This window comes from Cyphellophora europaea, assembly GCF_000365145.1.
Source record: "Cyphellophora europaea CBS 101466 unplaced genomic scaffold supercont1.8, whole genome shotgun sequence".
NCBI classification, from domain to species: Eukaryota; Fungi; Ascomycota; class Eurotiomycetes; order Chaetothyriales; family Cyphellophoraceae; genus Cyphellophora; species Cyphellophora europaea.
This window is the reverse complement of record NW_008481814.1, coordinates 256,240-282,292: the sequence shown is the minus strand read 5'-3', so window position 1 is coordinate 282,292 and position 26,053 is coordinate 256,240. Positions and strand designations below refer to the sequence as shown.

General features: G+C 55.0%; 10 protein-coding genes across 10 annotated transcripts; 4 read left to right on the top strand and 6 right to left on the bottom strand.

Moving 5' to 3' along the window:
- Position 1: 1 nt before the first annotated feature.
- HMPREF1541_07901 (uncharacterized protein) lies at positions 2 to 1,486 on the bottom strand (the record flags this gene model as incomplete). The annotated part of the gene is made up of 1 exon (XM_008722224.1): positions 2 to 1,486. The coding sequence occupies one exon, from the start codon at positions 1,484 to 1,486 to the stop codon at positions 2 to 4; it is 1,485 nt and encodes a 494-aa protein (XP_008720446.1).
- Positions 1,487 to 4,265: 2,779 nt separating this feature from the next.
- Positions 4,266 to 7,472, bottom strand: HMPREF1541_07900 (valine-tRNA ligase; the record flags this gene model as incomplete). Its single annotated transcript, XM_008722223.1, has 2 exons — positions 4,266 to 7,327; positions 7,379 to 7,472. 2 exons carry the CDS (start codon positions 7,470 to 7,472, stop codon positions 4,266 to 4,268), a joined length of 3,156 nt encoding a protein of 1,051 aa, XP_008720445.1.
- Positions 7,473 to 8,504: 1,032 nt separating this feature from the next.
- HMPREF1541_07899 (casein kinase II subunit alpha) lies at positions 8,505 to 9,601 on the bottom strand (the record flags this gene model as incomplete). The annotated part of the gene is made up of 3 exons (XM_008722222.1): positions 8,505 to 8,597; positions 8,646 to 9,439; positions 9,487 to 9,601. The coding sequence occupies 3 exons, from the start codon at positions 9,599 to 9,601 to the stop codon at positions 8,505 to 8,507; spliced, it is 1,002 nt and encodes a 333-aa protein (XP_008720444.1).
- A 395-nt stretch (positions 9,602 to 9,996) lies between these two features.
- On the top strand, positions 9,997 to 11,121 carry HMPREF1541_07898 (uncharacterized protein; the record flags this gene model as incomplete). Its single annotated transcript, XM_008722221.1, has 1 exon — positions 9,997 to 11,121. The coding sequence occupies one exon, from the start codon at positions 9,997 to 9,999 to the stop codon at positions 11,119 to 11,121; it is 1,125 nt and encodes a 374-aa protein (XP_008720443.1).
- Positions 11,122 to 11,984: 863 nt separating this feature from the next.
- HMPREF1541_07897 (uncharacterized protein) lies at positions 11,985 to 13,731 on the bottom strand (the record flags this gene model as incomplete). Its single annotated transcript, XM_008722220.1, has 2 exons — positions 11,985 to 13,082; positions 13,129 to 13,731. The coding sequence occupies 2 exons, from the start codon at positions 13,729 to 13,731 to the stop codon at positions 11,985 to 11,987; spliced, it is 1,701 nt and encodes a 566-aa protein (XP_008720442.1).
- Positions 13,732 to 15,549: 1,818 nt separating this feature from the next.
- Positions 15,550 to 16,249, top strand: HMPREF1541_07896 (uncharacterized protein; the record flags this gene model as incomplete). The annotated part of the gene is made up of 2 exons (XM_008722219.1): positions 15,550 to 16,122; positions 16,175 to 16,249. 2 exons carry the CDS (start codon positions 15,550 to 15,552, stop codon positions 16,247 to 16,249), a joined length of 648 nt encoding a protein of 215 aa, XP_008720441.1.
- A 1,040-nt stretch (positions 16,250 to 17,289) lies between these two features.
- On the top strand, positions 17,290 to 18,561 carry HMPREF1541_07895 (uncharacterized protein; the record flags this gene model as incomplete). Its single annotated transcript, XM_008722218.1, has 1 exon — positions 17,290 to 18,561. One exon carries the CDS (start codon positions 17,290 to 17,292, stop codon positions 18,559 to 18,561), a length of 1,272 nt encoding a protein of 423 aa, XP_008720440.1.
- A 445-nt stretch (positions 18,562 to 19,006) lies between these two features.
- Positions 19,007 to 20,796, bottom strand: HMPREF1541_07894 (uncharacterized protein; the record flags this gene model as incomplete). Its single annotated transcript, XM_008722217.1, has 3 exons — positions 19,007 to 20,018; positions 20,163 to 20,402; positions 20,501 to 20,796. 3 exons carry the CDS (start codon positions 20,794 to 20,796, stop codon positions 19,007 to 19,009), a joined length of 1,548 nt encoding a protein of 515 aa, XP_008720439.1.
- An 888-nt stretch (positions 20,797 to 21,684) lies between these two features.
- HMPREF1541_07893 (uncharacterized protein) lies at positions 21,685 to 22,959 on the bottom strand (the record flags this gene model as incomplete). The annotated part of the gene is made up of 1 exon (XM_008722216.1): positions 21,685 to 22,959. One exon carries the CDS (start codon positions 22,957 to 22,959, stop codon positions 21,685 to 21,687), a length of 1,275 nt encoding a protein of 424 aa, XP_008720438.1.
- Positions 22,960 to 23,946: 987 nt separating this feature from the next.
- Positions 23,947 to 25,564, top strand: HMPREF1541_07892 (uncharacterized protein; the record flags this gene model as incomplete). Its single annotated transcript, XM_008722215.1, has 2 exons — positions 23,947 to 25,308; positions 25,448 to 25,564. 2 exons carry the CDS (start codon positions 23,947 to 23,949, stop codon positions 25,562 to 25,564), a joined length of 1,479 nt encoding a protein of 492 aa, XP_008720437.1.
- Between the last annotated feature and the right edge of the window lie 489 nt (positions 25,565 to 26,053).

Here is a 26,053-nt window from a genome sequence, read left to right as displayed (position 1 = left end):
ATCAGGCTAGACTAATACACGACCTCGTGATGGGACCATCGTCGTTGTCCAGCGTCAATCCCCCGGCCACAGCTTCGACCAGACGACGCGCATGGCAGATACTGCCAAGTGGTCTCGATTGCTCGAGCAACAACAGCCTCATGAGAACGAACTGATGTTGCTCATGGGAAGTGAATCGTGAGACGCCTAAGATGAACAGTGGCCACAAGGTCGCGGCATTTTGGGCTGGAATTTCCGCAAGGAGACTGACAAGAGTTTGCACGATGGCTGATGTATCGATGTCCAACGCGTCCACGGTAATTGCTGCACTTAGCTTCTCCGCCAGATACAGCAAAGCCGCCAGCCGCTTTGCTTCTGCTATGGCCAGTACGGCTTCCACGTCATTGATTCCGTGGGCTGGGTGCTGCTCAAGGCATTGCAGTTGATCCAGCATCGTTGCCCATTCGTAAAGAGACTCATCTGCAGGAATGATGCCTTGATTGATCCAGCGACTGAGGCACGAGATACGCTGTATGATCGAGATGAGGGCCCGGGAGCAGCCCATCAGCACATCGATTTCCTGGAGGTCGCCTAGGAGCCAGACATGGTCGACTGCCAGGGTAGAGTCATCCCAGGCAGTCTGTCCCATAACGTCGTGGGCCACGAAATAGATTTCGCAAAAGGCCTTCAGGCCATGATCAGTGCTTGTCTCGGTGCGTAGAGCTTGCAACATGCGCAAACCCATCCTGAGATGCGTCATCCATGACGGGGCGCAACCATCGGAGATGTCGAAGAAACAGAACATGAGCATGACCGCAAGGCTTTTCCAGTCCATTCTCTGAGATTGCAGGTGTGTGCGGAGGCCTTTGATTGCAGCGTCTCGAAGGTTTAGCGACGGCTTTTCATACTGGATATGCTGCTGCAGACGCAACTCGTTTGCCGCAGCTGCAAGCAGAGCATGTCTCAAAGGTGCAAATTCTGCTGCAACGGGCAGGAGTGTATACAGATAGGGATTGTTCGAACTGCTCAGCGAGCATTTCGGCGAGAGCTCATTGATGTAGTAGTCCAACAGGAAAGCATCGCTGCCGTGGTAAGGTGAATGCGGTGGCACCGGAATGCAGGACCAGGTTGCCTGTCGCGTGACTTCCTCAATATCATCCTCTTCCTCTTCGTGCTCGGATTCTGGTGAATTGCTGAGTGGGTCTGACTGAAAGTCCGCGACTGTGGTGTTCAGGAACTGGTATTGATAGGTAGTGCTGGACCCCGTGTTGTTCTCGGCTGCTACAGTCTTGTGGCTCCAGACAGTCTCCTTCGCTCGGCCATGAGCTATGTTGCGTTGCGCAGCATCGTCTTCCCAGAGCAATTTGGTCTCGTAGAGGCATTCATGTCCTAGCCTGCTGCATCTGGCGCATGCAGGACGCTCTTCGGGACACCGAACATGGGCTCTCTTGCACGCAGCACAGCCGCTACGTTTTCTCGGTGCGTTCTGCTTTCTTCTCTGGACCATGGGACAGAGGGCGTCGCGGCGATCGCCATACGGTTTAGCGATGGCAGGGGTTACTGGTGGCAAGTGGATACGGCAGCAAATCAATCAGCTGCAGCATATAGGAACAGCCATTGTCGGGTTGAACAGGCCCATGAAGTGTTGTGATGGTTAGAAGAATGGAATCGCGAGAAGGCAATGCGGGGAAGAAGTGACGCCCAACGGCCGCCTAGAAGCTAGTGGCAGAGGTCGCCGATTAGGTCCCCGCATCTTTATCTATTACGCCCCTGCTATGCTAGCGGTACGTGCTCCTAAGTCCCACGGAGCGCTGCTGTCCTACGATCAGTGGCAGCGCCTTACGGTACACTCGCTGCACAACTACAATCGTTGCACACGAACTTGGTGCAAGCGTTATCGAAGGGAATAATATCCTGAAACCCCCTGCCCATCAGCCGGCACTTGTAGCCGAGGGGACGTAGCAAGTTTTGATTCTTGCCAATCCGTCACTTTCTCTGGCGCTGGTCTCTGATGGTCCGAAGTAAAGTGGCTTGAAACAGATACTACAACTTCCACTCCCAACATTCGGCGCATCCTCGAGCCCTTGTCCGTCTTTCCTCATCAGTTGGAGGCCATACCTCCAAGTTGGGTGCATCATCTTGGCGCGCCGCAAGGCTACCGCCCCTGGAGGGTGGCCACGCTCGATCGAGGGCTTCGGTATCTGAAGTCGATGCTGCTGCTCTGCTTGGATGCAACGGCGATGTGAGTAAACGCAGAATGGACTGGCCGTCCTTTCCCCTGCATATTCGACTCCACTGAGCTTACGGAGGGGGAGCATTCTCACGCAGCTTTACCAGCAAATGCCCGGATGCTATCAGGTGCAGCACTGCTCTGAGAACTCAGCATGAGCTATACTATGAATTCCGTACGAGACGGACACTACCAAGTGAAACCATTGATCTGGATATCGTGTCTGATTGGGCGACTATCTACTTCTGCCGTGTCTGTCGTTTCCGTGGTGCTTAGCACCATTTTGCGACATATGAGCTTTGCGGAATGTTGTCTCGTGGTGTCATTTCTGACTCCCGCTTTCCTCTCATTGCTTTAATGACAGCTTTGCTTTCCCAAATGAAACCGCCCCATCGGCACGTTGGCTAAGATCATTCTAATCTCGTCTGTCCCTTGCCATCCCCATAACGCCTTGCCAGGACTGGTACCTAACCATGAATCGTGCTCTGCACCATTCACGCAGACCAATTTCTATCATCAATGTCGTCTTTGGCCTACTCCATGTATTTGGGCCAATCGGGCCGGTGACCTGAAGCCGACAGCAAGATTGTTGGAATTTCGACTGGCTCTTGCCGCAGCTCTCGCTCGATAGAGCCCGGACGTAGAGAGATTCCGATCCGATCGTCACCAAACTCGTCAATGCTATCCATCCAGCGGAGATACTCTGCAGCCACTCGGATTTGGTCTCGCAAGGCGCCTTTGTGATGTTGCCTCGCCCAACCTCGCGAGAACTCAACCCACCGAAACCTTGTTGAGTGAGCAGCATAATCGGGATGGTCGAATATACAGTCCGAGCACATGGCCTGAAAGCGTCGATTGCCCCATGGCTGCTGCAGGTGCGGCTGCGCAGAATATACCGCCGACAGCCTCGTCCGTGTGAAGCTTGCCAAGTACTTTGCTTTTGTTTTCGTCACTCCCTCTGGAGCGCTCGTCTTCCCATCCAAGATCAAGCGTTGCGCGTCGAGTATATGGTGTTAGATGCCACTGCTTTTCGTTGGCGGACATAAGCGAACACTCCTGGAAGTAGCCATGGTCACGTATGCGTTGGCAGCCCCAGCAAATGCAGCACATCTGAAGCCGGAATATATCATTGTCGGTGTAGCCCGAGCTCTTAAGTGCTTGAAGATTAGAGCTGTTGTTTCTGAAGTCGCTTTCAACGCTTTCTAGTGCATTGAGAAGACTCAAAGGACTGATCGCACACTTCACATATCGACAAGTCTGGCGGAAGCGGTTGAGGTCTGGATATCTCAGAAAACCATAGACGACATGCTGAATCTCGGCTGGAAGATCCAGAAAACGGAAACCCGTGCGAGGCAGAGGTTGGGTGAGGGGAGTGCTACCATTATGGTCAGGACCCGCAGAAATCACAAGGGCTGTATGAAAGCTGCGTCCATGGCAGTGGCGTACCTATTCATGGCTGTACGATTATAAAACGATAACTTTAAACTCCTTGATATATGAGAAGATGAGCGAGAGTGTTTCCCGTCGATGACGGCGATGATAAGGTGAGATAGGAGGACGAAAGTCCAACAACTCGGTGTGTGGTGGTAAGATAGAATGTCAAGGATCAGGCAACAGCCAACCAAGTCAACATCATGGGCTGCTGCTGTCTGGTGACAGCGCCGACACTAAACGTGAGGGTGAAGTGATGTCGAGGAGAGCCAGGACATGTGATGCTAGAGGCATCGAGGATTACGACCGGCTCAGTTCACGGGGAGATCTTGAAGATGCATAGAATTCGAAATGCAGACACTCTTGTTGTGCCCATGTTAGACAGCTTGCACCTCTGCCGCCAGTCGCCACCCGACCTTCCGCTGAGCTCTTGTTAGTCTCTTCTTCGCGATACCCATACCCTGACCTGACTGACTTGCAAACATAGAGCTTATTTACCTTTGCTTACCATAATCGGAATCGATATGTGCGATCTTTTCGTCAAGATAGACCCCCGGTCCGGCCAATCTCGCGGTAACTGTCCTCGAGAAGGCTGTGTGGCGTCTCTGCGGTTCCGTGTGTCTACTTACGCCTCAAGTTTCAAGCGCTCTAATTCTTTCAAGGCCTGTTCCACACGCTCGACCTCTTTACTGGCGTCCGTCAGCTTGTCCTGCTCCTTCTGCCTCGTCTCTTTGTTGGCCTTCTCCCAGCCCTTGCCCTGCATGATCTTCTCCGACTTGTCGACCTTGGCCTTAGCATCGGCGAGTGTCTTCTCCCGCTTCTTGATTTCGTCGCCAATATCAATGCGGCCGACGATCTTCAGGTAGACGGCCGCGTCGGCGTTGATGCTCTGCAAGGCGCAGCCAGCAGGCGGGAGAGCGTCTGCGGAAGGCGGCAGGATCTCAAGCTCGCCACACGTCTTACCGCCCAACGATTTGATGGATGTCTTCTCCGACGAAGCGGTCTTGAAAGCCGACTCCGAATAGGTCTGAACAATAAGATCACCAGGTTCTTTGAAGCCGTACTGGGACAACAGCGATCGGATTCCCGTGGCAATGTCCATGATGAACTCGTACTGGTCTGCTTCTTGTGGCTTGTCGAGCTTCTCGACATACTCAGGGAACCGTGCAATCATAATGGATTCCGTACTGTCACCCTTGCGTCTAGGCAGCTTCTGCCACAAGTGCTCGGTCAGGAACGGCATGATGGGGTGCATCAAGAGCAGGCCACCTTCAAGTGCGGTGTAGAGGGTCTGCTGTGCTGATTTGCGGTCTTCCTCGGCAGCCTCCGTTGTCAGGATGTATTTGGAGTTCTCAATGAAGGTATCACAGAGCGAATTAAACCAGTATTGATACAGTGTGCCTGCGGCAACGGAGAATTCGCGAGTCTCGATGGCCTCATTGACATCCCTGGTGGCCAGGTTGAGGCGATGGAGAATCCATTTCTCCGCTAGTGACCGCGGCTCGTTGTCGGTGAGCGACTTATCAGGCTGAAATCCATCACCTAGTCGAGCGAGAGCGAAGTTCGTGGCTTGATAGATTTTGTTGCAGAATCTCCGCTTGGCCTCAATCTCCTTGATATCGAAGGCAATATCGCCGCCTCCAGTTGTATAGTTGATGAGGGTGAATCGAAGGGCGTCAGTACCACACTCTTCGATGCCTTTGGGGAAAGCTGACTTCTGATAAGCTTTTGCTCGCTCTATTTCGACCGGATCCAAGTTGCCGGTAAGTAAACTCTTGTGGAGGGCCTCAAGGGTGATGCCACCAATAATGTCGAGCGGATCAATAACGTTGCCTAATGATTTCGACATCTTGCGGCCTTCAGAGTCGCGGATGAGTGAATGACAGTAGACCTCTGTGAATGGCACCTCGCCTGTGAGCTTCAAGCCAAGCATGATCATACGGGCCACCCAAAAGAAGAGAATGTCCCAGCCAGTTTCCAGCATAGTTGTTGGGTAAAGCTCACGCATATCAGATGTTTCTTGAGGCCACCCAAGTGTCGAGAAAGGCCAAAGTCCCGACGAGTACCAGGTGTCGAGCACATCCTCATCCCACTTCAGTGTGAACTTCTTGCCGGGGAACTTCTTCTCCGCTTTCTCGCGAGCCTCTTCTTCTGATAGAGCGCACACCCACCACTTGCCATCCGCTTCGTCGGCGGCCTCACCTTCCACATCAACAAAGTAAGCAGGTGCGCGGTGTCCCCACCACAACTGTCTTGACAAACACCAGTCCTGAATGCTTGCCATCCAGTGGTGGAAGCGTCTGGATTCTGTCTCTGGCTTGATCAGGATACGACCATCAGTCACGGCATCGTCAGCAGCCTTGGCCAACTCAGCCATTCGCATCCACCATTGCGGCTTCAGCACGGGTTCCACGACGTCCTTGCTTCTACTGCAAAGAGGAATAGTCATAGGGTTGTCTTCTTGTTTGTTGTACAGGCCGAGCTCTTTGAGATCGGCGATCACCTTGTAGCGTACATCGAATCTCTTCTGGCCATTGTAAGGACCTGCGTTCTCATTGAGAGTGCCATCGTCATTGAGGATGTTGATGAAGTCGAGCTTGTGTCGCTGACCCTTCGTGAAATCGTTAGGGTCGTGGGCAGGAGTAATTTTCACAGCACCAGTACCGAAGTCCATCTCGACTTCATCATCGGCAATGATGAGAACCTTGCGGTCAGGGAGGAAAGGGTGAATGGCTAGCTTTCCCACAAGATGCTGATATCGCTTGTCGTTGGGGTGCACAGCAACGGCTGTATCACCAAGCATGGTTTCGGGACGAGTGGTGGCAACCTCGATGTACTCATGGCCTTCAAATTTGCCGGTCAATGAGCCACCTGTTGTGTCCTTGATTGGGTAACGGAAATACGTGAGTACACCGAACTCAATCATCTTGTCGTATCCGGGCACCTTGATTTTCGTCCTACCCTTCAGCTCCTTGTTGTCCACTTCCAAATTCGACAGCGAGGTACTCAGGGCTGAGCACCAGTTGACGAGTCTGTTGGCGCGGTAGATTATTCCCTCCTCGTAGAGTTGGACGAAACTTCCTTTCACAGCTCTTGATAGATTTTCATCCATCGTGAAAGCTTCGCGGGACCAATCCATTGAGCCGCCCAGCTTCTTCAACTGCTTGGTGATATTGGCGTGGTACTTGTCTTTCCATGTCCAGATCTTCTCCACCATGGCTTCTCGTCCTAGGTCGTGTCTCGTCTTGCCCTCAGTCTTCCACAACATCTTCTCAACCACACTCTGCGTAGAGATACCAGCGTGATCCATGCCTGGAACCCAGGCGGTAGTCTTGCCCTGCATCCGTGCATGTCGGATCATAGTGTCTTGAAGAGCATTGGTGAGAGCGTGGCCCATGTGGAGAGCGCCGGTGACATTCGGCGGAGGGATGGGAATGACAAACTTGCCCTCGGGCTTGATCTTGCCATCCTTGGTGAACTCAGGCTTGAAGTATCCCTGGCTCTCCCACCAGTCGTATCTGCCATCCTCAATCTTTTTAGGCTCGTAGGCATCCACGGCTGTTGGCTTCTTGACCTTCTCTTTCTTTGGTTTCGCTTCAGTGCTAGCAGCAGGCTGCGCTTGCTTGACTTTGGCCTGTTTGGCTTGGAATTTGGCAAGCTTTTCGGCCTTTTGGCGCTCTTTCTCGACTATCGCGGTCCGTCAGATCATGCCCAGCAAAGCTCAGTTGAGAGTCATACTTTCTTTCGCGGTTTTCTCTTTGCCAGCAGCGCCCATCACGGTCTGTCCAATATCGTTGCCCACCTGGTCTTTTCCGGGCGCATTTTGTCCCATTGGGTCATTTTTCGCGGAGTCCTGTACGGCGGAGGTCACATCTTTGGACACGGGTGGCGGAGGTCCAGAAGGCGAGCCGGTAGGTGAGGCCGCTGGCACGAAGCATCGGTTACTAGTCCTATCGCAACTGTGAAGAACTTACTAGCATTATGGGAAGCAGCGTTCGTCGCCATTCGATTGAGCCGCCTCCAAAGAGGAGGAGGGCGCCGAGAAAGGGATCTGAGAAGTATTTTGACCAAGCTTTGATTACGGCAAGCAGGAGCAGGGTGTGTATCTCAAGGGAAGAGGTGTGTTGTAAACCATGAGTCACGGATAGTTACAGAGTATCTTGCGGGCAGGGGAGGTGCGCATGACTCGTGCTGATTTTTGCGAGTACATTTGTTGCTATCAATTCGAGTCATTTAGCACAAAAGTCACGTGCTTCACCTCTTGTGTGGAGAATTCCTGGAGATCAGATGATCGGAGGCTCATCACAAGCGTCTGGACAGTAGGCGAGTAGATGCTCGTGTGCATCTACTGGACTTGGCGAATTACCAGAAATTGAGGGTCGACAAATTTGATGAAAGGGTTCCCAAACTCACACCGAACTATTACCCCTGGGCACGCCAAGGCTACCAACGAGTCGCCGGGTCGCAAAAGTGATGGACGGGCTTCCTTAACAGAGGATCACATCCTGATAGGCACTCTGCTGTGAGTTCGTGGAACATGTCTGCCAATTTTGTCGGCCCCGGGTGACGCCTGCCCAAGCTGAGTGTGGACTCCTGATATGGAGCGGTATGAAGAGAATAAGTATTTGATCCTGCTACGACCCTTTCGTTGACTACAGCTTGCCTCCGTCCATCATCAATTCGTCATGCTCAGTCGTCAACATCGGCGCTCTTCATCGGAGGAGCCTCGGCCAGCCCGCATTCTTCCGCCAGACATTTAGGCCAATAGCCGTAGACGCAGGTTGTTCAGGTGTCGTGCTCCATTTAGGTGCCCTTGACACAGGATAGGAGTGAGTAAAGAAGCGAGTTATTTGAATTTCTCATTTCAGGAAACGTGGTTCTGAGCACTTTGCGTAAGCACACCCCTTACAGGATTAAAGTATGGATGCGCCATTGCTTCCTGGGCGGTGAGGCGTTCCTAAGAATGGTGTCAGTACAAAGTCAGGGTGCGGTTGTGCATACATACCTGATGGTCGTAACGCAGCAGCTTGTCGAGGAAGTCTATGGCCTCGGCGCTGACGAAGCGCTGATTATCTTGGTTGACGAAGCTCTGCCAGCTCTTTCGAGGGAACCTGCTAAGAATATCGTCGTACTGGGCATCAAGCTCGATATCGTACTTGTCAAGATATTCAAACAGCTCATCCGTCCCGAGAACCTTCGCAATCTTGACGAGCTGGTCCGAGTTGCTGTTGCCGTGGAAAAAGGGTTCCTTGCGGAAGATCATGGAGGCAAACATAGCCCCCAGAGACCACATATCGAGCGAATAGTCGTACTCTTGGAAGTCCACCAACAGCTCCGGGCCTTTGAAGTACCGGGACGCCACCCTTACATTGTACTCGGTACCCTGATGATAGAACTCAGCCAGTCCCCAATCAATCAGCCGCAGCTTCCGTTTCTGGTGATCGATCATCACGTTGTGTGGCTTGACATCTCGGTGCATGATGCCTTTGCTGTGACAGAAATCGAGGGCCTTGAGCAGCTCGAATATGTAATAACGTACATCGTAGTCGACAAAGCGAGGGTACAGGGTACGGAAGTCTGTGTTATCGACATTCTCAAAGATCAAGCTAGGCGTTTTACTTTGGCTGTCGCGCACAACATCTAGCAAGGCTACAATGTTGGGTCCGCCGGAGAGGTTCTGCAGAATCTTGATCTCGCGCTTTATCTTCTTCTTCTTGACGGGCTTGAGAACTTTGATGACGCATTTCTGATAGTTGGCAACGTTGATACCTTCGAACACTTCTGAGTATTTTCCCCGGCCTGGATGCGGTCAGCGTGCGTCTGATGTGGGTGCGGGGATGACTGACCGATCTTTCTCACAATCTCGTAGTTTTCCAGTACGCCCCAAGAGATCGCCACCGAGTCGTAGTCCCAGTACGATCGGGGCATATTAGCGTTGACATCCGCGTAAACACGCGCCATTGTGACTGATTCGAGAGGACCGCATGCGATGTCGGTGTGCGCCACGAAGTGCTCAACTGCAACGCTGGAAGCGGCGATGCCGTGCCGAACGAGCGACTCGTAGACGGACAAACAGTCTCCTTGGTGAATGCGAACAAAATCTGATATGTCAATGTAGTTAGGGAAAAGATGGTGCAAGGTGGGCTGGTGAAGTTGGAAGCGGGCGCGATGGAGATCTGCTCAGCCCACCTGCGACATGCCCGCTTAACCCCAGCCTTCGCGTCCATTCGCTTCAATAATTTTCTTGTGAGCCTCCATCCTCAACTACCATGTGAGCACACGACATCCGCTACACTCTGTAGGCCCCGATATTCTCAACATGCAGCTGCACGCTCAATACAGCTCTCTTTATCACGATGCCGTATCATGACCTCAACCTCCTCCACTCCCCCGACAGCCGTACCCTCAACCACGCCCTGTCCTTCGCGACCGAACTAGGCTACACGACCATCGCAATCGCCACCATCATCAACGGCAAGCTACCCTCTACGCCCCCGGTCCTGGACATCAAGCCACTCCAAGATGCGCACCCAAGCCTCACGCTCCTCACGCGTCTGACCCTCCCCATCAGCGACCCCTCTCAAAACCACCGCCTCTCCCAATTTTCCTCCGCCTTCTCCCTCCTGGCCCTCCGACCTCTGAACGAAAAGTCCCTCCAGCTCGCCTGTACCTCCCTGGATTGCGACCTCATCACGCTCGACCTCTCCGCGCGCCTCCCTTTCATCCTCAAGTTCAAGACCGTTTCAGCCGCCCTGCAGCGCGGCGTACGCTTCGAAATCTGCTACGCCCCGGGCGTCACGGGCTCGAGCGATGCGAAGCGCAATCTCATCGCCGGCGCCACCAGCCTGATACGGGCGACGAGAGGCCGCGGAATCGTGCTGAGCTCCGAGGCGCGCAACGCGCTGGGCTTGCGCGGGCCGCACGATGTGATGAACATCTGTCAGGTTTGGGGTCTGGAGCAGGCGAGGGGCAAAGAGGCCGTGGTCGAGGAGGTCGGCAAGGTGGTCAGGCTGGCGGCGCTGCGGCGGCAGAGCTACCGTGGGGTCATCACCGTTGTCGACGGCGGCGGCGGCAAGCTGACCCCGAACGAGGCTGCGAAGGCCGGCAAGCAGGCCGTTCGGGTCGACAACGGGCGCGCCGTAGAGGGGTCCGGGAATGGCGTCAAGCGGAAGGCCTCGTCGCTGACCCAAACTACCAGCTTGGCGGCCACTCCGGCGACCACGGAGTCATCAGGCCCAAGCTCGGCACGTGACACGGCGAGTGAAGAGATTGGGACTGAGAAGCCGCCCTCGAAGCGCGAACTGAAGCGCAGGGCGAAGAAGGCGAGATTGGAAGGGGGCATGTCTCAGTCTCAGTCTCCGTCACAGGCGCAGGCACAGGCGCAGGCACAGGCACAACAGCCGAAAATGGATGGCAAGTTCCCCGTCAGGCATGAAACGTTGCCCGTGGCAAATGCGGGCGCGAGCTCGAGGAAGAAGTAATCGTACGGAGTACTGCTGCCATATGTGCGTGAAGAAGAGAAGAAGGGTGCTGAACGAGAATAGTCTCGTGCAGCTACTAGCAGTCTAGATAACCATCAAAAAGCAAACCTCGCAATCAAAGGAGGTATCTACAGGACGCTTTTGCTTCAGCAAGCTGCTCTTGGGCTCGACCTCGTAATCAATCGTACACTTCTTGACGTTGATGTGGCGTTTCTGCATACTGTAGTTACTAACAAACACATTTCTTGCGCTCACACTTAGAAGTACTCGCTTCGCCAGCCACCCCCATACTAGACAAGTCAAGTCACTCTCTGGGTTTTCCCATTTGCTCTATCTTGTAGTGTGTACAGTGTATCTACCTGAATCTATTGATTTCCCCTTTGGATGTGTAGATAGGATGAGGGTTTGATTCCCACACATACACAGATACAAATTACATCTCAAAAGCCTGCCATCGCGTATAGTAAATGTATGTTGGGGTTTTGCTCCTTCGTGATGGCCGACAGTGTATGATGCAATCCGGCCAAACAACGATGACCGCTTCTTGTCGTTTCGACGGAAGCCCAGAAATGACGGGGCACCAGCGACAACCACTATCCTCCTCGTCTTCCTCCACGACACGCGCTGTCCTCTCTGTTTCTTCTCTTGTTCCTCTTCTTCAGGGTGTGTGGTGTGCACATTTGAGAAAAATAGTAAAAAAATAAGTTCTTCAAGCCTAATCCTGTCGCCTCTCTCCTCGCCCTTTCCCGTCACCCAGGTCCGGATATATTGGTAACGACAGGAAGAAAATTCATGTCAGGTCTCGCTTCTTTCTATGTAACAAAACAGGCAGGGAAAAGGAAGAGCTTCCGCGTGCTTCAACTTCAGGTGCTGAAGCCCTCGCTCGGCACGACGAAACGAGCCTTCCGTCGGCGGCGCTCGCCAACGCCCAGCACGCCGTAGTTGCTCATCGTCAGGCTCGAGACGTCGATAGTGGTCTCGACGGCATCGACCTGCGCGGCGGCTGTGACGGCATTGGCCGCAGGCTCAGTAGTGGTTGCGGAGGCTTCTGTGGTGGCTGCCACGGCCTCGGCGACCTCGCTGGTAGCGCTTGAGGCCGACTCGGAAGTCTCCGAGGTAGCGGCTCCACTGGTTTCTGAAGCGGCGGCAACTGACTCTGAGGTGACTGAGGATTCGGCGCTGGTGGCGACAGCAGATTCTGCAGCAACTTCTGTAGCGGAGGTTGCAGCTTCAGTGGCTGAGATGCCAGCGGAACCAGCGGAGCTAACAGCGTTATTTGTGCTGTTGCCTGCCCCAAAGAAGGCGCCTGCTGTAGGCATAGGCATAGGCATACGTGGGGCGGTGAAAGGCGGGATCACATTGGGGTCGCCTTTCGCAAGGGCAGCTAGACCCGGCATAATCGACGCCCATGTGGTGAAATGGCTGCCGGTAAAGACCTGGCCAGGTGGGATTGGCATTGCGTGACCCGGGGGAGCGGCTGAGAGTGGGTTAGCTGAATTTTGGTTGTAGCTCCAGACCACGCCTGGCAGAGTGCTGAAGGGGGGAGACGCACCAGTGACATGAGCTGGGGGAGGAGGGGCGTGGCTCATAGGAGGTGGGGCGTGACCCATTGGAGGCGGCGGTGGTGGGACACCAGCAGTCACTCCAGCAACAGGAGTGCATTCTTGCACTTCCGTGATGGTGACATGCTGGACCTGCTGTTCAGTGACCGTGATGTGCTGAGGAACGGTGACTTCCTTGACTTGTTGCTCAGTGATGGTCACATGTTGGACCTGGTTCTGGACATCGGTGATAGTGACATGTTGAAGAGCAGTCTCTACAACTTGTTGTACTTCCGTAGCAGTCGCAGTTAGCTTTTGGACCTCCGTGGCGGTGATATTCCGAATCTCCGTTGCGGTGAGGTGTTGAATCTCTGTCTGAACAGCGGTTATCGTGAGCTGCTGGATTTCAGTCATTGTGAGCTGGCCGATATTAGTCAGATGTCATCGTTCACGATAAAATGCTTACATGGACGGTCTCGGTAACTGGGGGTGGGGGAGGTAGCTGCTCGGTGATCAACTTCTCAGCAACCTCTGTCACCGTGACATGAACCGGTGGTGGCGTAACCGTCAGGTGGACTGTCTGATTGACTGGAGGTGGAGGAGGTAGCTGCTCGGTGATGAACTTCTCGGCAACCTCCGTGACCGTTAGGTGGACGGTTTCAGTGACTGGAGGAGCAGGAGCCAATTCCTCAGTAACTGTAATATGAACGGTCTCAGTGATGTGGACTGGTTCGGTCACGGTAATCAGCTTCTCCTCAACGACAGGAGCTGGCGGTGGGGGGCACTCGGCCGGGGCGACAGGAGCCGGGGGCGCGACGTGCTCGGCTGGAGGAGGGGTGTGTGCTGCTGGAGGAGGAGTATGTTCTGCTGGAGGAGTATGTTCTACTGCTGCCGGAGTGGTAGTATGAACGGCCTCGGCAGGAGGCAAACTGCTCTCCACCGGAGGAGCCTCAACCGCTGCTGGGGTCTCCTCTGGAGGTGTGCGTCTGTGAAAGGCGGGACCGGCCCATGCTTGCGCCAGGCAAGCAGACAGCAGAGTTACTGTCGTAAGAGAGCGAAGTGCCGGCATCGCGATTAGTGTAGAGGAAGAAAAGTTCTATTAAGTGAGGTAAAATGAGTGCAATGGGTAAATGTTGCCCTCGTAAGGAACGACTAGCGCTCAATTAGAACAGAAGGAGTGAATCTGCAAAGGATTGAAGAGTACAGATTGAGGACGGGATCAGCGGCACGGTTTTGAGGGAACAGTCTCTGACTTATCCTCCCGCTGAGCGCCTTGGCTCTTGCAGCATGTTGAAAGAAGATTAGCAGGAGTTCCGACATCTCGGCGTGGTAGGCAGCCGGACGGGGTGATTTAGGTCATTGACCATGCTCCGACAGCGACGGTGTGAATCTGAGGTAGCCGAACATGCATGTTCATAGCCAAGCTCAAGCAAAGTAGGTCTGGGCAGTTGACGGAATACTCGCCATTTCACTTGGCAAGGCAGCCCCAAACAGGAGAGAGAAGAGACAGGTCGATGGCGAGACATTGTTGTCTTCAGAAAGGTCAGAGGTCGACGCATTGGGCATTCGTCTATCCGTTGTTAGGGGTTTGGTGCGGTGGATAGCGTCGCATGGCCTTGCTCCCGTCCTGTGACACACTAGTGGTTTCAGTAGCCAGGGGAGTCAGGGTAGGGTGTGATATGGATAGTACCGCTGCGGCTAGATGTGCCAAGCCATCTAATCGGTTTTCTGACCTTGATAAGACTCAACGGCTTGTGTCAGCAACGGAGCTTGTTCGCTAGACGAATTCCAGGTTGCGGTAGACCAAGGGCCAGGCGCGATCCACAACGGAGCAAATCTGTCTTCCGAATGCATTGATGGCCGAGGCAAGGAGGGGATAGATCACGGAGGAGCACAGAGAATATGTCAAGGGATGGTGTCTGATAATGTCTTTGATGAGGTATGAAGTATGATGAATGTGGTAGACGTCGTGCTTCACGACTTCCTAACGGAGTATCTCGGAGGGTCCGGGCCAAGCGAGGCAGGAGTGACCTGCAGCAGTCCCTTGGCACTACGGCGGCCCAAGTACGGTGAAGTATTCGCGCCATGAACGTTGACGCCGTTCAGGGATTTCATCGTCCGAAACCTGCAAGGCAACGTTTTTCCAAGCTTCCCTTGCCTCCCATCTCTTATTGGCTCGAAAGTCCGCCAGCGGACTGTTCAAGGCCCATGGGGGACGGGATGCATTGTCATTCGGTAAGCCAGCTTCTAGTTGAGTATAATGACACAAGCGAACCGGATTCAGCCCTGACGCTGGACCCTGGGGCTTGTTCAGCGGTATCTAACGGGCGGGCCTCAGCCGGCTTCAGCCTCCCAAGGTGTTGAGTACCTTGACTATCATTTTTAGCCTGCTGCTACAAGGCCAAATTCTTCCCGCCACTGTGCCAGTTAGGTCCGCATACGCGCCTTAGCGTGATCGCCATTCCGAACCCAGTCATGCCGTTCAAGGTTCCAAGGGAGCACAAGACAGGCACCATGCACGACAAGTCCGTTGCTGGCACGTCCTCGCGGAGAGAATGCGACGATCGCACTATTGTTCTGTCAGGCTGTGTGGACCGGTTGGAAATCCAATCAACCGTTGCAACGTACCGGGGCCATGCTGCGGCCCTTCCATGATTCAAAAGCCTTCTATGATGCTTGTCCCACCTCTACAAATAGCATTTTCTGTCATATCCGAATGGTCTATCATAGACTCCAAAGTCACCGTGCTGTAAAGTTAACAAGGGCGTTCTGAACGAGATCTTCCATATATGGGGAGGTTGGATCGACCAGCCACGCCATTTTTCCCAACCCAATATCTACCAACCTCTTCCCTTTCACACCAACAACAATCTGCCACCATAGCACAATGGAGACAACATCCATGTTGTTGCAATGTCCGCCCGAAGTCCGTGAAATCATATACAACTACGCTTTCGAAGACCACCCAATCCATGTCTGCGACGTCCGCCTGAAGCGCTCGATAGGAGGGCCCAACCGGCCGGCAAACAGACGGTTACCAGGCTTGCTGCACGCCAACAAGCAGACGTACCAGGAAGCGTTGCCTGTTGTTGCCCGTCAAGCGACGCTCGTCTTCAGCGACTATCTCAACTTTGCCCAGCTCGCCTCAGTGGTGCCCAAAAGCTTCGCATCGTTGGTGCGAAACATCTCGCTACAAGGCGATGTTGTTCCCGGTCATAGTCTAGGTCGCTTCCCGTCGCTAGAGCATGTCAACTATAAACAGCTCGGGAACTGCTTCTTCGTTCCGGCCAAAGAGAAGGGTTTCGCGAAGCGAGTTTCAGCAGCTTCCAAGCAAGAAGTCATCGATTCTGTCTTGGGCCGTTCCTCGTCACTGGTACTGATACAAGACGCCTTGCGGAAACGACCAAACCATGTCACCTTGATAGCTCGCGCTACAATCATGAGTTACCATGAGCAAACCGTAAGTCGGACAATCATCCTGCTGGGATCATTCTCTAATGCATGTTTCACAGAGTGTCACGTTTGACGTCAACCAACTTCGGATTCTCAGTCATGAAGTTCTCGTGCATTACGATTATGATGATTAATTCAAGCACAAGCCTGTTGACACACTAATGCGGGTGCTCAAGTCGAGGATTCCGACTCGCCTACAATTGCGTGTTTCAAGAAAGGGGCGATGATTCAACGAGAAACGTGTATGACTTCATGATGGATTGTACGAGTACTGAGGCATAGCTTTACACATGTCAATATATCTGAGCCGTCCCCACGAGGACAGGCTCTATTGTAGATTCGCGATCGGCTGTCCGAAATCCGTGCATCGGACAAGCACCTTGTTCACTCGGCGCATACGCAATCCTCAAAGTTCTTCGCACAACTCGGCTTCACTCGGAGATGCCGTCAGAGTCTCATATCTCTCGACAGTCTCGACAGTCTCTCAATAACGGCCTTCCCAGGTCGTTGAAGATCCATGCTGATCTTGCTGGCATCTACCTGGTGGTCGCCGCAACATATCACTTGCCCAGTTCAGGCACAAACCACGAACTTCGAAAAGGCGTATTCGGATGTGGCGGTGCCACAGAAGGGTATTTTTGGCCGAAACCGCTGACCCAGGCCGCTGCACCGCTGCACTGCTGCACTGCTACCGCAACACACCGTGATTCGCTTGTGCCTGTTTACATCCCTCCCGAACTGTGTTTGTCCGTCGTCATGGCCTGGACCAGTGCGGACCCCTCAGGCGTACAGCATTGCGAAAGAACAAGGCTAACCTGAGTAACCCTCTGCCGACCACTGCCTAGCTCGCAGCGCATGCACAGCCACTGCGCCACAGCCCCCCTTTGTCCTGCCTATTGGTCGAGTACCTTGATGAACGTCGTTGGGGGCCAGAATCCTCCTCCTTCGCTACTGGACCTCGACAACATGACTGCCTAATCCATCCTTCTGAACCTTTCATAAGCCATCTTCTGCAAGAGGTCGGCGTTCACTGCGTAGTTTCCCCTCGCTGTCGGCTCACCACAGTGACTTCACCTGGAAAGGGACCGCGCTGCGAGTGAGGGCCCATCGTAAGTAAGCTAATTGCAGCACCCACTTTCCTGCCCTGTGAGACTGCCGGAGAACTCCAAGCATCATGTCTGCAAACGACTACTATGCTGGTAGTGGTGGCGGCGGCGGCGGCGGATCTAGCAATTACCAACAGTCCTCCTACGGCGACGGTGGAGGGAACTACGGCAACAACAGCTTCTCGCAAAGCGGCTACAGTCAAGGCAACCAACCATTCTCGCCCCCACCCACGATCTACACACCGGACTCCAGCACCCAGCACTCGCCCTACCCGAGCGCCGTCCAACCGTCCTACGATCAGCACAACGCCAGCGCAGGTTACGGCAGCGCCAGCAACTACGGCACTCCCGTCCCAGGAAACTATGGCAGCCCCTACCCGTCCCAGCATGACTACGCCCGTCCCCACATCCCATATCAACAACTCTCGTACGACCAAGCCCAGAACCAGGGCTACAACAACGACTACGCCGCCCGCTTCGGCGGCTCCCCGTACCCCAACCAGCCCGGAGCGGACGGCGGTCACAGCCCCCAACCTTCTCACGCCTCACCCTACGGCGAACCCCCATCCTACAACAACAGCAATAGCGGCAACTACGTCCAAGGCCCACCACCAGCAGCAGCACCAGCACCAGCACCAGCACCAGCGGTAACAGACCCCTACGCCGGGGCCCCGCCGCCCGGCCAATACGCCCAGCCAGGCGACCCCTCGAACAAACCCAACGACAAAGGCCTCATGGGCGCGCTCGCAGGCGGGGCCCTCGGCGGCTACGCAGGCCACCAGGTGCACCACGGCGTTCTTGGCGCGGTCGGTGGCGCTATTACGGGGAGTTTGGCGGAGGATGCCATTTCCGGGGGGAAGAAAAAGAAGGAGAAGAAGGTCAAGAAGATGTGGGGCCGCCGCCGCAGCAGCAGCAGTTCGTCCAGTTCTTCTTCAAGTAGTGACAGCAGCGATGACGAGGAAAAGAAAAAGAAAAAGAAGGCTGCTGCTACCGCTGCTGGTGGTGGTGGTGGTGGTATGGCGCTCCGTGGGAACTTTAGCAGCAGCAGCTCCAACGTGGAGTTGCACGGCACCGATCTCGTGGCGTGGTGCCAGCCCATCAGGGGGAGTTCGAGAAGGAGTGTCATCAACCTCAATGCCTGTCTGGGGAATAACGGAGGCAATTTCTTTTGGGGACGAGGAGGGAATTTCGCGGCGAGCGCGAGGAATATTCGGCTGGTGGAGAGGGGGAGGGTGCTGGAGTGTGAACTTGGAGATGGGAGGGGTGGGTGGCGCAGGAATCTGGTGAGGCTGGATGAGAGGATCACGAATCGGGATGGGAGGTTGGAGTTGTTGGACTGATGTGCTAGTTGTAGTCTTGTAGAGCGGTGGAAGAGGGCGGATGCGGTGGGCGGCGAGGGGGCGGATCTACAGCTGCGGGCGTGACTACATACATGGATGGACTACTCATCGTTAACATCAGCTACAACTACTATGTAAATAAGTGCATGACAGCCGTCGTGTGCACGACGGCGAAGATGCCTGTGGTAATCATCCTTGCGCCGAGATAGACGCATATATTCGACGCTTGGCACAGGGGCTTCCACTCAGGTACACGTGCAGAAAGGGATAGCATTGTTCGTACAAATTTCTTAACGCTCCAAACTATCATAACGATATCCGTACGTAAGGTAGCATCTCATCGTAGAAACAATCCGATTCCACGTCAAACCCGAGACATCTCACATTCTCGCGCCCAACTATGTCTCTCTCTCTCCCCTCCCCTCGCCCAGCCCAAACCCCTTCTTCACGTCTCCCTCCGCTTCAACCCCACATTCAGGTACAATGGTTTCCTAAGGAAGCCTTCTCTCGTAAGGAGCTCTTTCTCCTCATGCTCATCCCTAAACTCGAAATTCCGAAACACCGTCGCCACAATACACTTGAGTTCCATCTCGGCCACATTCCTGCCCACGCACGCCCTGGGCCCGTAACTAAACGGGATGAACGCCTCCTTCTGCTCCGCCGTCAGCCGGCCCTCCTCCCAGCGCTCGGGCACAAAGTCCTCGGCGTCCGGCCCCCACAGCGTCGTGGAGTGGTGGATCGTGTACGCGGGCACGCTGAGCGTGGTGCCGGGCGGGAAACTGTAGCCCAGCAGTTCACACGGCTTGGGATTCGGGTTGTCGGCGCTGGCCATGGGCACCAGGCGCGGCAGGCCGAGCGAGCTGGTGCTGTGGATGCGCATGGCCTCCCAGATGACGTGCTGCACGTACGGCAGGTCCTTGACGGCGTCGTAGCTGGGCACGCCGGGCCCGATGGCCGCGTCCAGCTCCGCGTGCAGTTTCTCCACCACGCCCGGCGTGCGGAGCACCCAGTACAGCAGCGCGCAGCTGGTGTTGGAGGTGGTGTCGCTGCCGGCGATGAGCTGCGTGAGGGCCTCGGCCGTGAGTTCCTCGCGGCCCAGCTTCTCGCCGCTGGCGTCCTTGCCTTCCATGAGGCGCGCGAGCAGGTCCACGCGGCCGATGTCCGGGTTCTGCAGGCGGTCGGACACGCGCGCGATGGCGATGCCGGCGAGGTTCTCGACGGCCTCGACGCCCTGCGAGAAGAACTTGTCGGGAAGGTAGCGCGCGTAGGGTTTGAGTTGGGGGAGGCAGCCCAGTGTGCCGGAGACTTCGCCGCGGCGGTTGAGGACTTCGATCGCGGGGGCGGTCGTAGGTGGCGAGTTGGGCGATTTGCGGATCTCGGCGATGTCGCGCTCGCGCTCCAGCATGCCGAAGGGGGCGCCGAAGGCCAGGTCGCCGATGATGTCGAACGCGAGGTAGCTGATGGAGGATTGGTTAGCTGAGGTGGCTCGAGGGGGAAGCTGAGGAGGCTCGAGGAGGGCTATCCAGGGCGGGTGAGGACGTGACTTGAGATGCATCTCCAAACGATGACTTTCTTGGTGAGTCAGGACAGGACAAACTTACTTGAACCAGTGCAAGGCATCGATACTAGCATACCCCGTGGACGGATTCGCCTTCTCCTTGGCCAGCTTGTTCCACTTGGAGTAGAAGAGCTCGAGGTTGCTGTGGATGTACTGCTCAAATTGACCGATCGACTTTGCGGAAAAGGTATGGCTGACGATCTTGCGCTTCCGTGTATGCTCGGTGCGGTCACGCGTGTTGAAGAGGCCGCGGCGGATGGAGACGAAAGCATCGTAGTACTCGCTGCGGAGGATTAGCACACCCGGGTCTGGAAAAGGGACGCTATGGGAGCTGCTGTCGTGTGCACAAGAGACACTGGTTCAGTAAGGATGAGAACTCACGCTTTGAGAAATCCGTTACCGTGGCCGTAGATAACTGGTATGGCATCGGGGTCTGCAATCGAGACATGGTTGGGCTGAATCCGCACGACCTTGCCGTACTTCTTGTGCGCTTCGTCGACGGCCAGATACCGTCTGCCGTGGCGGCATTGATACATTAGCCATAGATTGGTGAACTGAGCTGGGAAGGGTCCGGGAATGCGGATGAGGGCCTTTTCGCGGACATAGGGTAGTAGGTAGTAGAGCACGGGTATTAGTAGGAGCGCATAGGGCGTCAGGAGGTAGTCGGTGAGCAGCATGCTGGAGTTCCGAATCTGACCGACGCCAGTCTGATCTGAAGTTGGAGGAAGATTGGTCGAGTTGACGAATTGAATGGTGGAGGGGCACGCGCTGCACAAGATCGGTTTGACTATGAAGAGATGCTGTTGTCGATGAGTGTCTGCTGGCCCAAGGTGACACCAGAAACGAAGTCGATATATGGCTTGCTTTAATATGCCACGGAATGCGTGTGGATGTACAAGGCAACCTGTCTGTCTTGAGCAGGCTGACGGGCTACGTATAGGTCTGACTGAGCCGGTATGAGCTCACGGCCGCGGCCCAGAAGCACGGAACTGAAGATCGGGATGCAGAATCTAGGGTAGGTCAAGATCATGGCTGGAGTTGAGCTACGCTGCTGGGGTGTGGGCACCTATGGGCAGCTCTGCTTGGGAGTGAGACCTCCAGTCAAAGGCTAGTTCTCTACCCCGCCATCTACTGACTGGGGGCTTTCAGACGCCGAGTTGAGCATCCGAGAAGAGCGTTCGGCCCAGTGAATTCTGCTCACTGTCAGAGGCATCTTCTGTCTCTCCTATTGGATGAATAGTTTTGCCTGTGCGGAGGTCTTGGGGTCGACGATCGGATGATGCACCGCGTCCCCAGATTTGTCCTGAGCTTGCCAAGGATGAGCTTGGACATCTGCTTGGGCATCGATGGACGTATGTCCTCCTACCATGACTGCAATGCTCTTCAAAAGGGTAGTATTGCCACGGCCTGACCCTTACCAAGCTGAAGGCGATGTCTGGAGACGGGTCTCAAAGCGCCTCCACCACCTGGAAGTTGCAGATAGGCGCAATTTGTATGACCATGTTGAGACCGACCTTCAGTGCACCGTTTGTTGAATTAAGTCCTGCATAAAATTAACGCGACGCTCAGCAAGCAGGTTTGGAAGGTTGACTGACCGGATACTTCTCGTTGATGGCAGTAGCGCAGCGCTCAACATCTTCGACCAAACCCAAAACACCAGCATCCCATGCCCGAAGTTGCCGAGCAGGACCTTGAAGCTCGACTCCAGGAACACTCTCAAAGGTAATGACTCCAGCGAGTTGGTCAATTTCAGCTCGCAATCTTCCTTGCTCCACCATACGGGCAGCGTAGTCCTCAGCCTTTTCCGCAGCAGTATCGTCCTTGCCATCCTTGAGGCCCAATAGAAGAGCCAACGCCTCGGTCGAGATGTTCTCGTACAGACGACTGACAGCGATCAAGTTGTGCTCAAGGACTGCTTTACTCAAGACGGTGCTACCATCTGCAGTCTTTGCCAACTGGTGGGGCATCAAGTTCGCTGCGAATGCTTCTACTTCAGCAGGAGCAAGCAGACGATCCAGAAACATGTTCTCAAGTATGGAATAGTCCCCAGTCTCGCTTGACCGCTCATCTTTGTACAGCTTGTTCAGTGTTCGACTGCGCTGCGGACCCGCTGGTGCGAGGATTGCAGTTCGGATGGCAGCTGACAACGCAGAGAGGCGGTCTTGTTCGTCGACCTGACTACTGTTCGAGACGTTGAGATACTCGGCCGAGGCATTGAGGAAGTCCCGCCGGGAGTCGAGGATTCGAGCCTGTGAGAGTTGGTAATGAAGGGACAGGTCAGGGCTTGACTGCAGAACCTGAGCCGCCGTATTGGAATTCTTGATGCGGTTGAGGGCAGTCTCGGCGGAAACAGTATCATCGTCCTCGAGGAAACATCTCACGATGCGCACCCACGTCGTGACTTTAGCGACATCGGAGACTTGTCTCTGGGTAGACTCCAGGCGGATGCCTTGGAGAGCTTTGGCAGCAGCCGTCCAGTCTTCCTCCGCTTCATAGCCATCTGCAAGAGTTTCTCTTACTGCCGCATCTTGCTCCTCAAACGAAGCGACCTGAGTCTCTAGGCTTTCCGCTAGGTGTGATCCCACCCTAACCTTGACTTCGGCGGGAGCAGATGAGAGAGAAGCGATGAGCTGGGTCAGGAGGGGTCTGATGGCAATGACATTGAGGCCAGAGGAGGATAGTAATGAGTCTGAGTATGCAACTAGGTTCTCCCCCTTCTGTTCCACAGTGCTACCCGAGCTCAAGGCTTGTTGCAGCAGTTCCTGGTATCCTTTCGGTTTGTCAGGCGGAGCGAGGCCTGCCACAGATGCAACGGCAGCGCTGAACTCGGGCGACGCCATTCTGAGAAGGCTGAAGGATTCGGGATTGTCAGATTTCCAAGCACATGTGCTGACAAACTCGGAAAGGATTTCGTGCGTAGCGATGGTGTTTGAATGAGATCACATACTGAACGGATCAATGGTCAATCCGCAGGCATGACAATGATGCGTCGGCCGCTGGCACCGCGTTTTCTATATCTCCGTCTAAGTCCGGCGGGGACCTTGGCACCCCCCGCCCCTCCCCGGAAAGTCTCAGGACAGCATTGTGCACCGTGTGCTGTGACCTCTTGCATGCCTGTAGAGTGTTCCACGTGCCAACTCTGAGTAACCGCATCCACAAAAGTCTGGTCTAGCTTACGCTGCGGACGCCTTTTGCGGAGCCTCTCGGCTGGCTTCAGACAAGCCGTCAGCTTCGGAGGCACTCTTCCGCAGCTCTCAACCTCGACTATTCACCTGGGCCACTTATCTAGAACATGATTCGAGCCTTACAGACTAGAGGAAGTAATATCACAACACCGCTGAAACCGGCGAGAGACTCCAGGAAGCATCAGAATCACTCATCCAGGTTCACGGTAGATCTCTTAAATCCACGATGCCTACAGCCATGAGTGGCAACGACAATACTTCTACCTACTGTACAGTCCTGGCCTGAGCCGAAGCTACTATTGCTTATCGTGAAAACCACACTCTGCTCGGTGATAGGCCCATCTAGTATCTGGTCTGCTGGTCCCATTTGCTGCATATCGCTGTTGGCCTAACTCCATTCGCTTCTGCACGTTTACGACACTGGTCCTCCTTCCATCACGTTACCCCCCAGTCACGATACGGCATACGCTAAACCCAGTCTGCCTGTCAGAGCTTGGCCACGACTCCAGCTTATGCATGACCGTGCAAAGCGAGGCGTGGCACATGTATATATAACATGAGCTTACCTGTCCTCTGAGTCCAGAATCTTCACCTTGTCTGCGTGTTCCCCAATCGTATCTGTGCTCATTGATTCTAGCAACCATGTCTGGCTCGGCAGGTAAGTTCGAAACTAGGTTATTTATCAACAATGAATACGTCGATGCCAAACACCATGAGCGGCTGACTCTGGTCAATCCATTCGACGAGTCCACCATTACTTCAGATGTCCATGTCGCCGGTCCTGAAGATGTCGACGCAGCAGTTGATGCAGCAATAGTCGCTCTCAAGGGCGAATATGGCAAATTGAGCGGAGCCCAGCGCGGAGCTCTGTTGAACAAATTCGCCGACATCATCGAGAAGAACGCGGCCGCTCTCGCCGAAGTCGAGTCTCTACCAACTGGAAGACCTGCTTCAATGATTGTTGGCTTCGAGATCCCAATGATCGCTGCGACGTTCCGGTACTATGCTGGCTGGGCAGACAAACTTCCCGGCAGAATCGTTCCGTCCGACAGCAGCAAGACCAGGATCGTCCGCTACGAACCGTTGGGCGTGGCAGCTGGTATCGCCTCGTGGAATGCCACCCTTCTGTACGTCGGCTGGAAGATCGCGCCAGCCATTGCCGCAGGCTGCACCTTCATCTTCAAGGCATCCGAAAAGTCCCCTCTCGGCGCCCTCGCAGTGGGCGCTCTTTTCAAAGAAGCCGGCTTCCCACCGGGCGTCGTCCAATTCGTCACTGGCGCACGCTTGACCGGCGATCTGCTCGCCTCGCATCCTCGCATCAACAAGATCTCCTTTACCGGCTCGATTCCCGCCGGAAAGGCCGTGCAGATGGCCGCCACCAAATCCAACCTCAAGCGCGTGACGCTCGAGATGGGCGGCAAATCGGCCGCCATCGTTTTCAACGACGCCAACCTCGACATTGCCATCCAGAACGTCGGCCCCATGTTCCTATTCAACAGCGGCCAAGTCTGCGCCGCCACCTCGCGCGTCCTGGTACAAGAACAAGTCGCGCCCAAGCTCATCGAAGCCCTCAAGAGCATCTTCGCCCAATCCGCCGCAGGTCTGGACACCAATCCCCTCGAGCCCACCGCACAGCTAGGCCCCCTAGTGGACAAGATCCAATTCGACAAAGTCATGGGCTACATCAACAGCGGCAAGGAGTCGTCAGCGGAGCTGGTGGTGGGCGGCCAGCGCCACAGCGACAAGGGCTACGGCGTTGACCCCACTATCTTCGTCAACCCGCAGACCGACGCCAAGATCTGGAAGGAGGAGATCTTTGGCCCCGTGCTCGCCGTGCGCACCTTCAAGACCGAGGACGAGGCCATCGCCCTCGCCAACGACACCAGCTACGGCCTGGCCGCGCAGCTGTACACGAGCGACGTGACGCGCGCGCTGCGTGTCTCTGCGGCGCTGGAGAGCGGTAGTGTCAGCGTCAACGCTGCCTTTATGCCGGATACAGCAATGGTAAGTGAGGCCCCATACCCTATACCCATTATTTCCCTCGCCCTCGCCTCCTCTCATCCCGTTTCCGCTCCCCTGAACGTCCAATACCCCCATCAAAACATGAAACAACGCACACTGACTACATTACCCCCATACACAGCCCTTCGGCGGCTGGAAAGAATCCGGCATCGGCCGCGAGCTCGGCGAGGAAGGTCTGCGCGCCTACCTGGAGCCCAAGAGCATCTTCATCAGCATGGAGGTGCCGAGCCCGGCTTGATTGTCAGCAGTGTAAAGAGTAGCCTGTCTGTGGTGAGGCGAAGGGGAAGAAGTCTCTTACTGCCCCCAAGAAGGAAATCGCTAGGGGCGGCAGCAGGAGGGGGCGAATTATAGCAGCGGACTTTCCTGGGTTGAGGCCACGCTACTTAACGAAGGTGGGACTCCTCGCGGCATTGGACTGTGATGGAGTAACGTTGGAAGCGGATGAAGAGATCACCACGGACAGCGTTCAAGATATGTATGTTACTGCTGGAATTAGTGCTTAAGCAGGTACTGGTACTACTGGTACTACTACTATAGGAGATCGTCCATCTCTCTCTCTCCCTCTCTCTCCCCCTCCCCCCAGTTGTCCCCAAATTTTGTTCTTTGGCCGACGGAGCTATCGTTGGGTCAGTTCTGCTCCTTTATCTCCTTTTTTCCCTTCTTTGGCCTGCCCTTCCCTCCGATATCCTCCCCCTAATGCTGCCCCCCCCCCCCCCCCCCCCCCCCC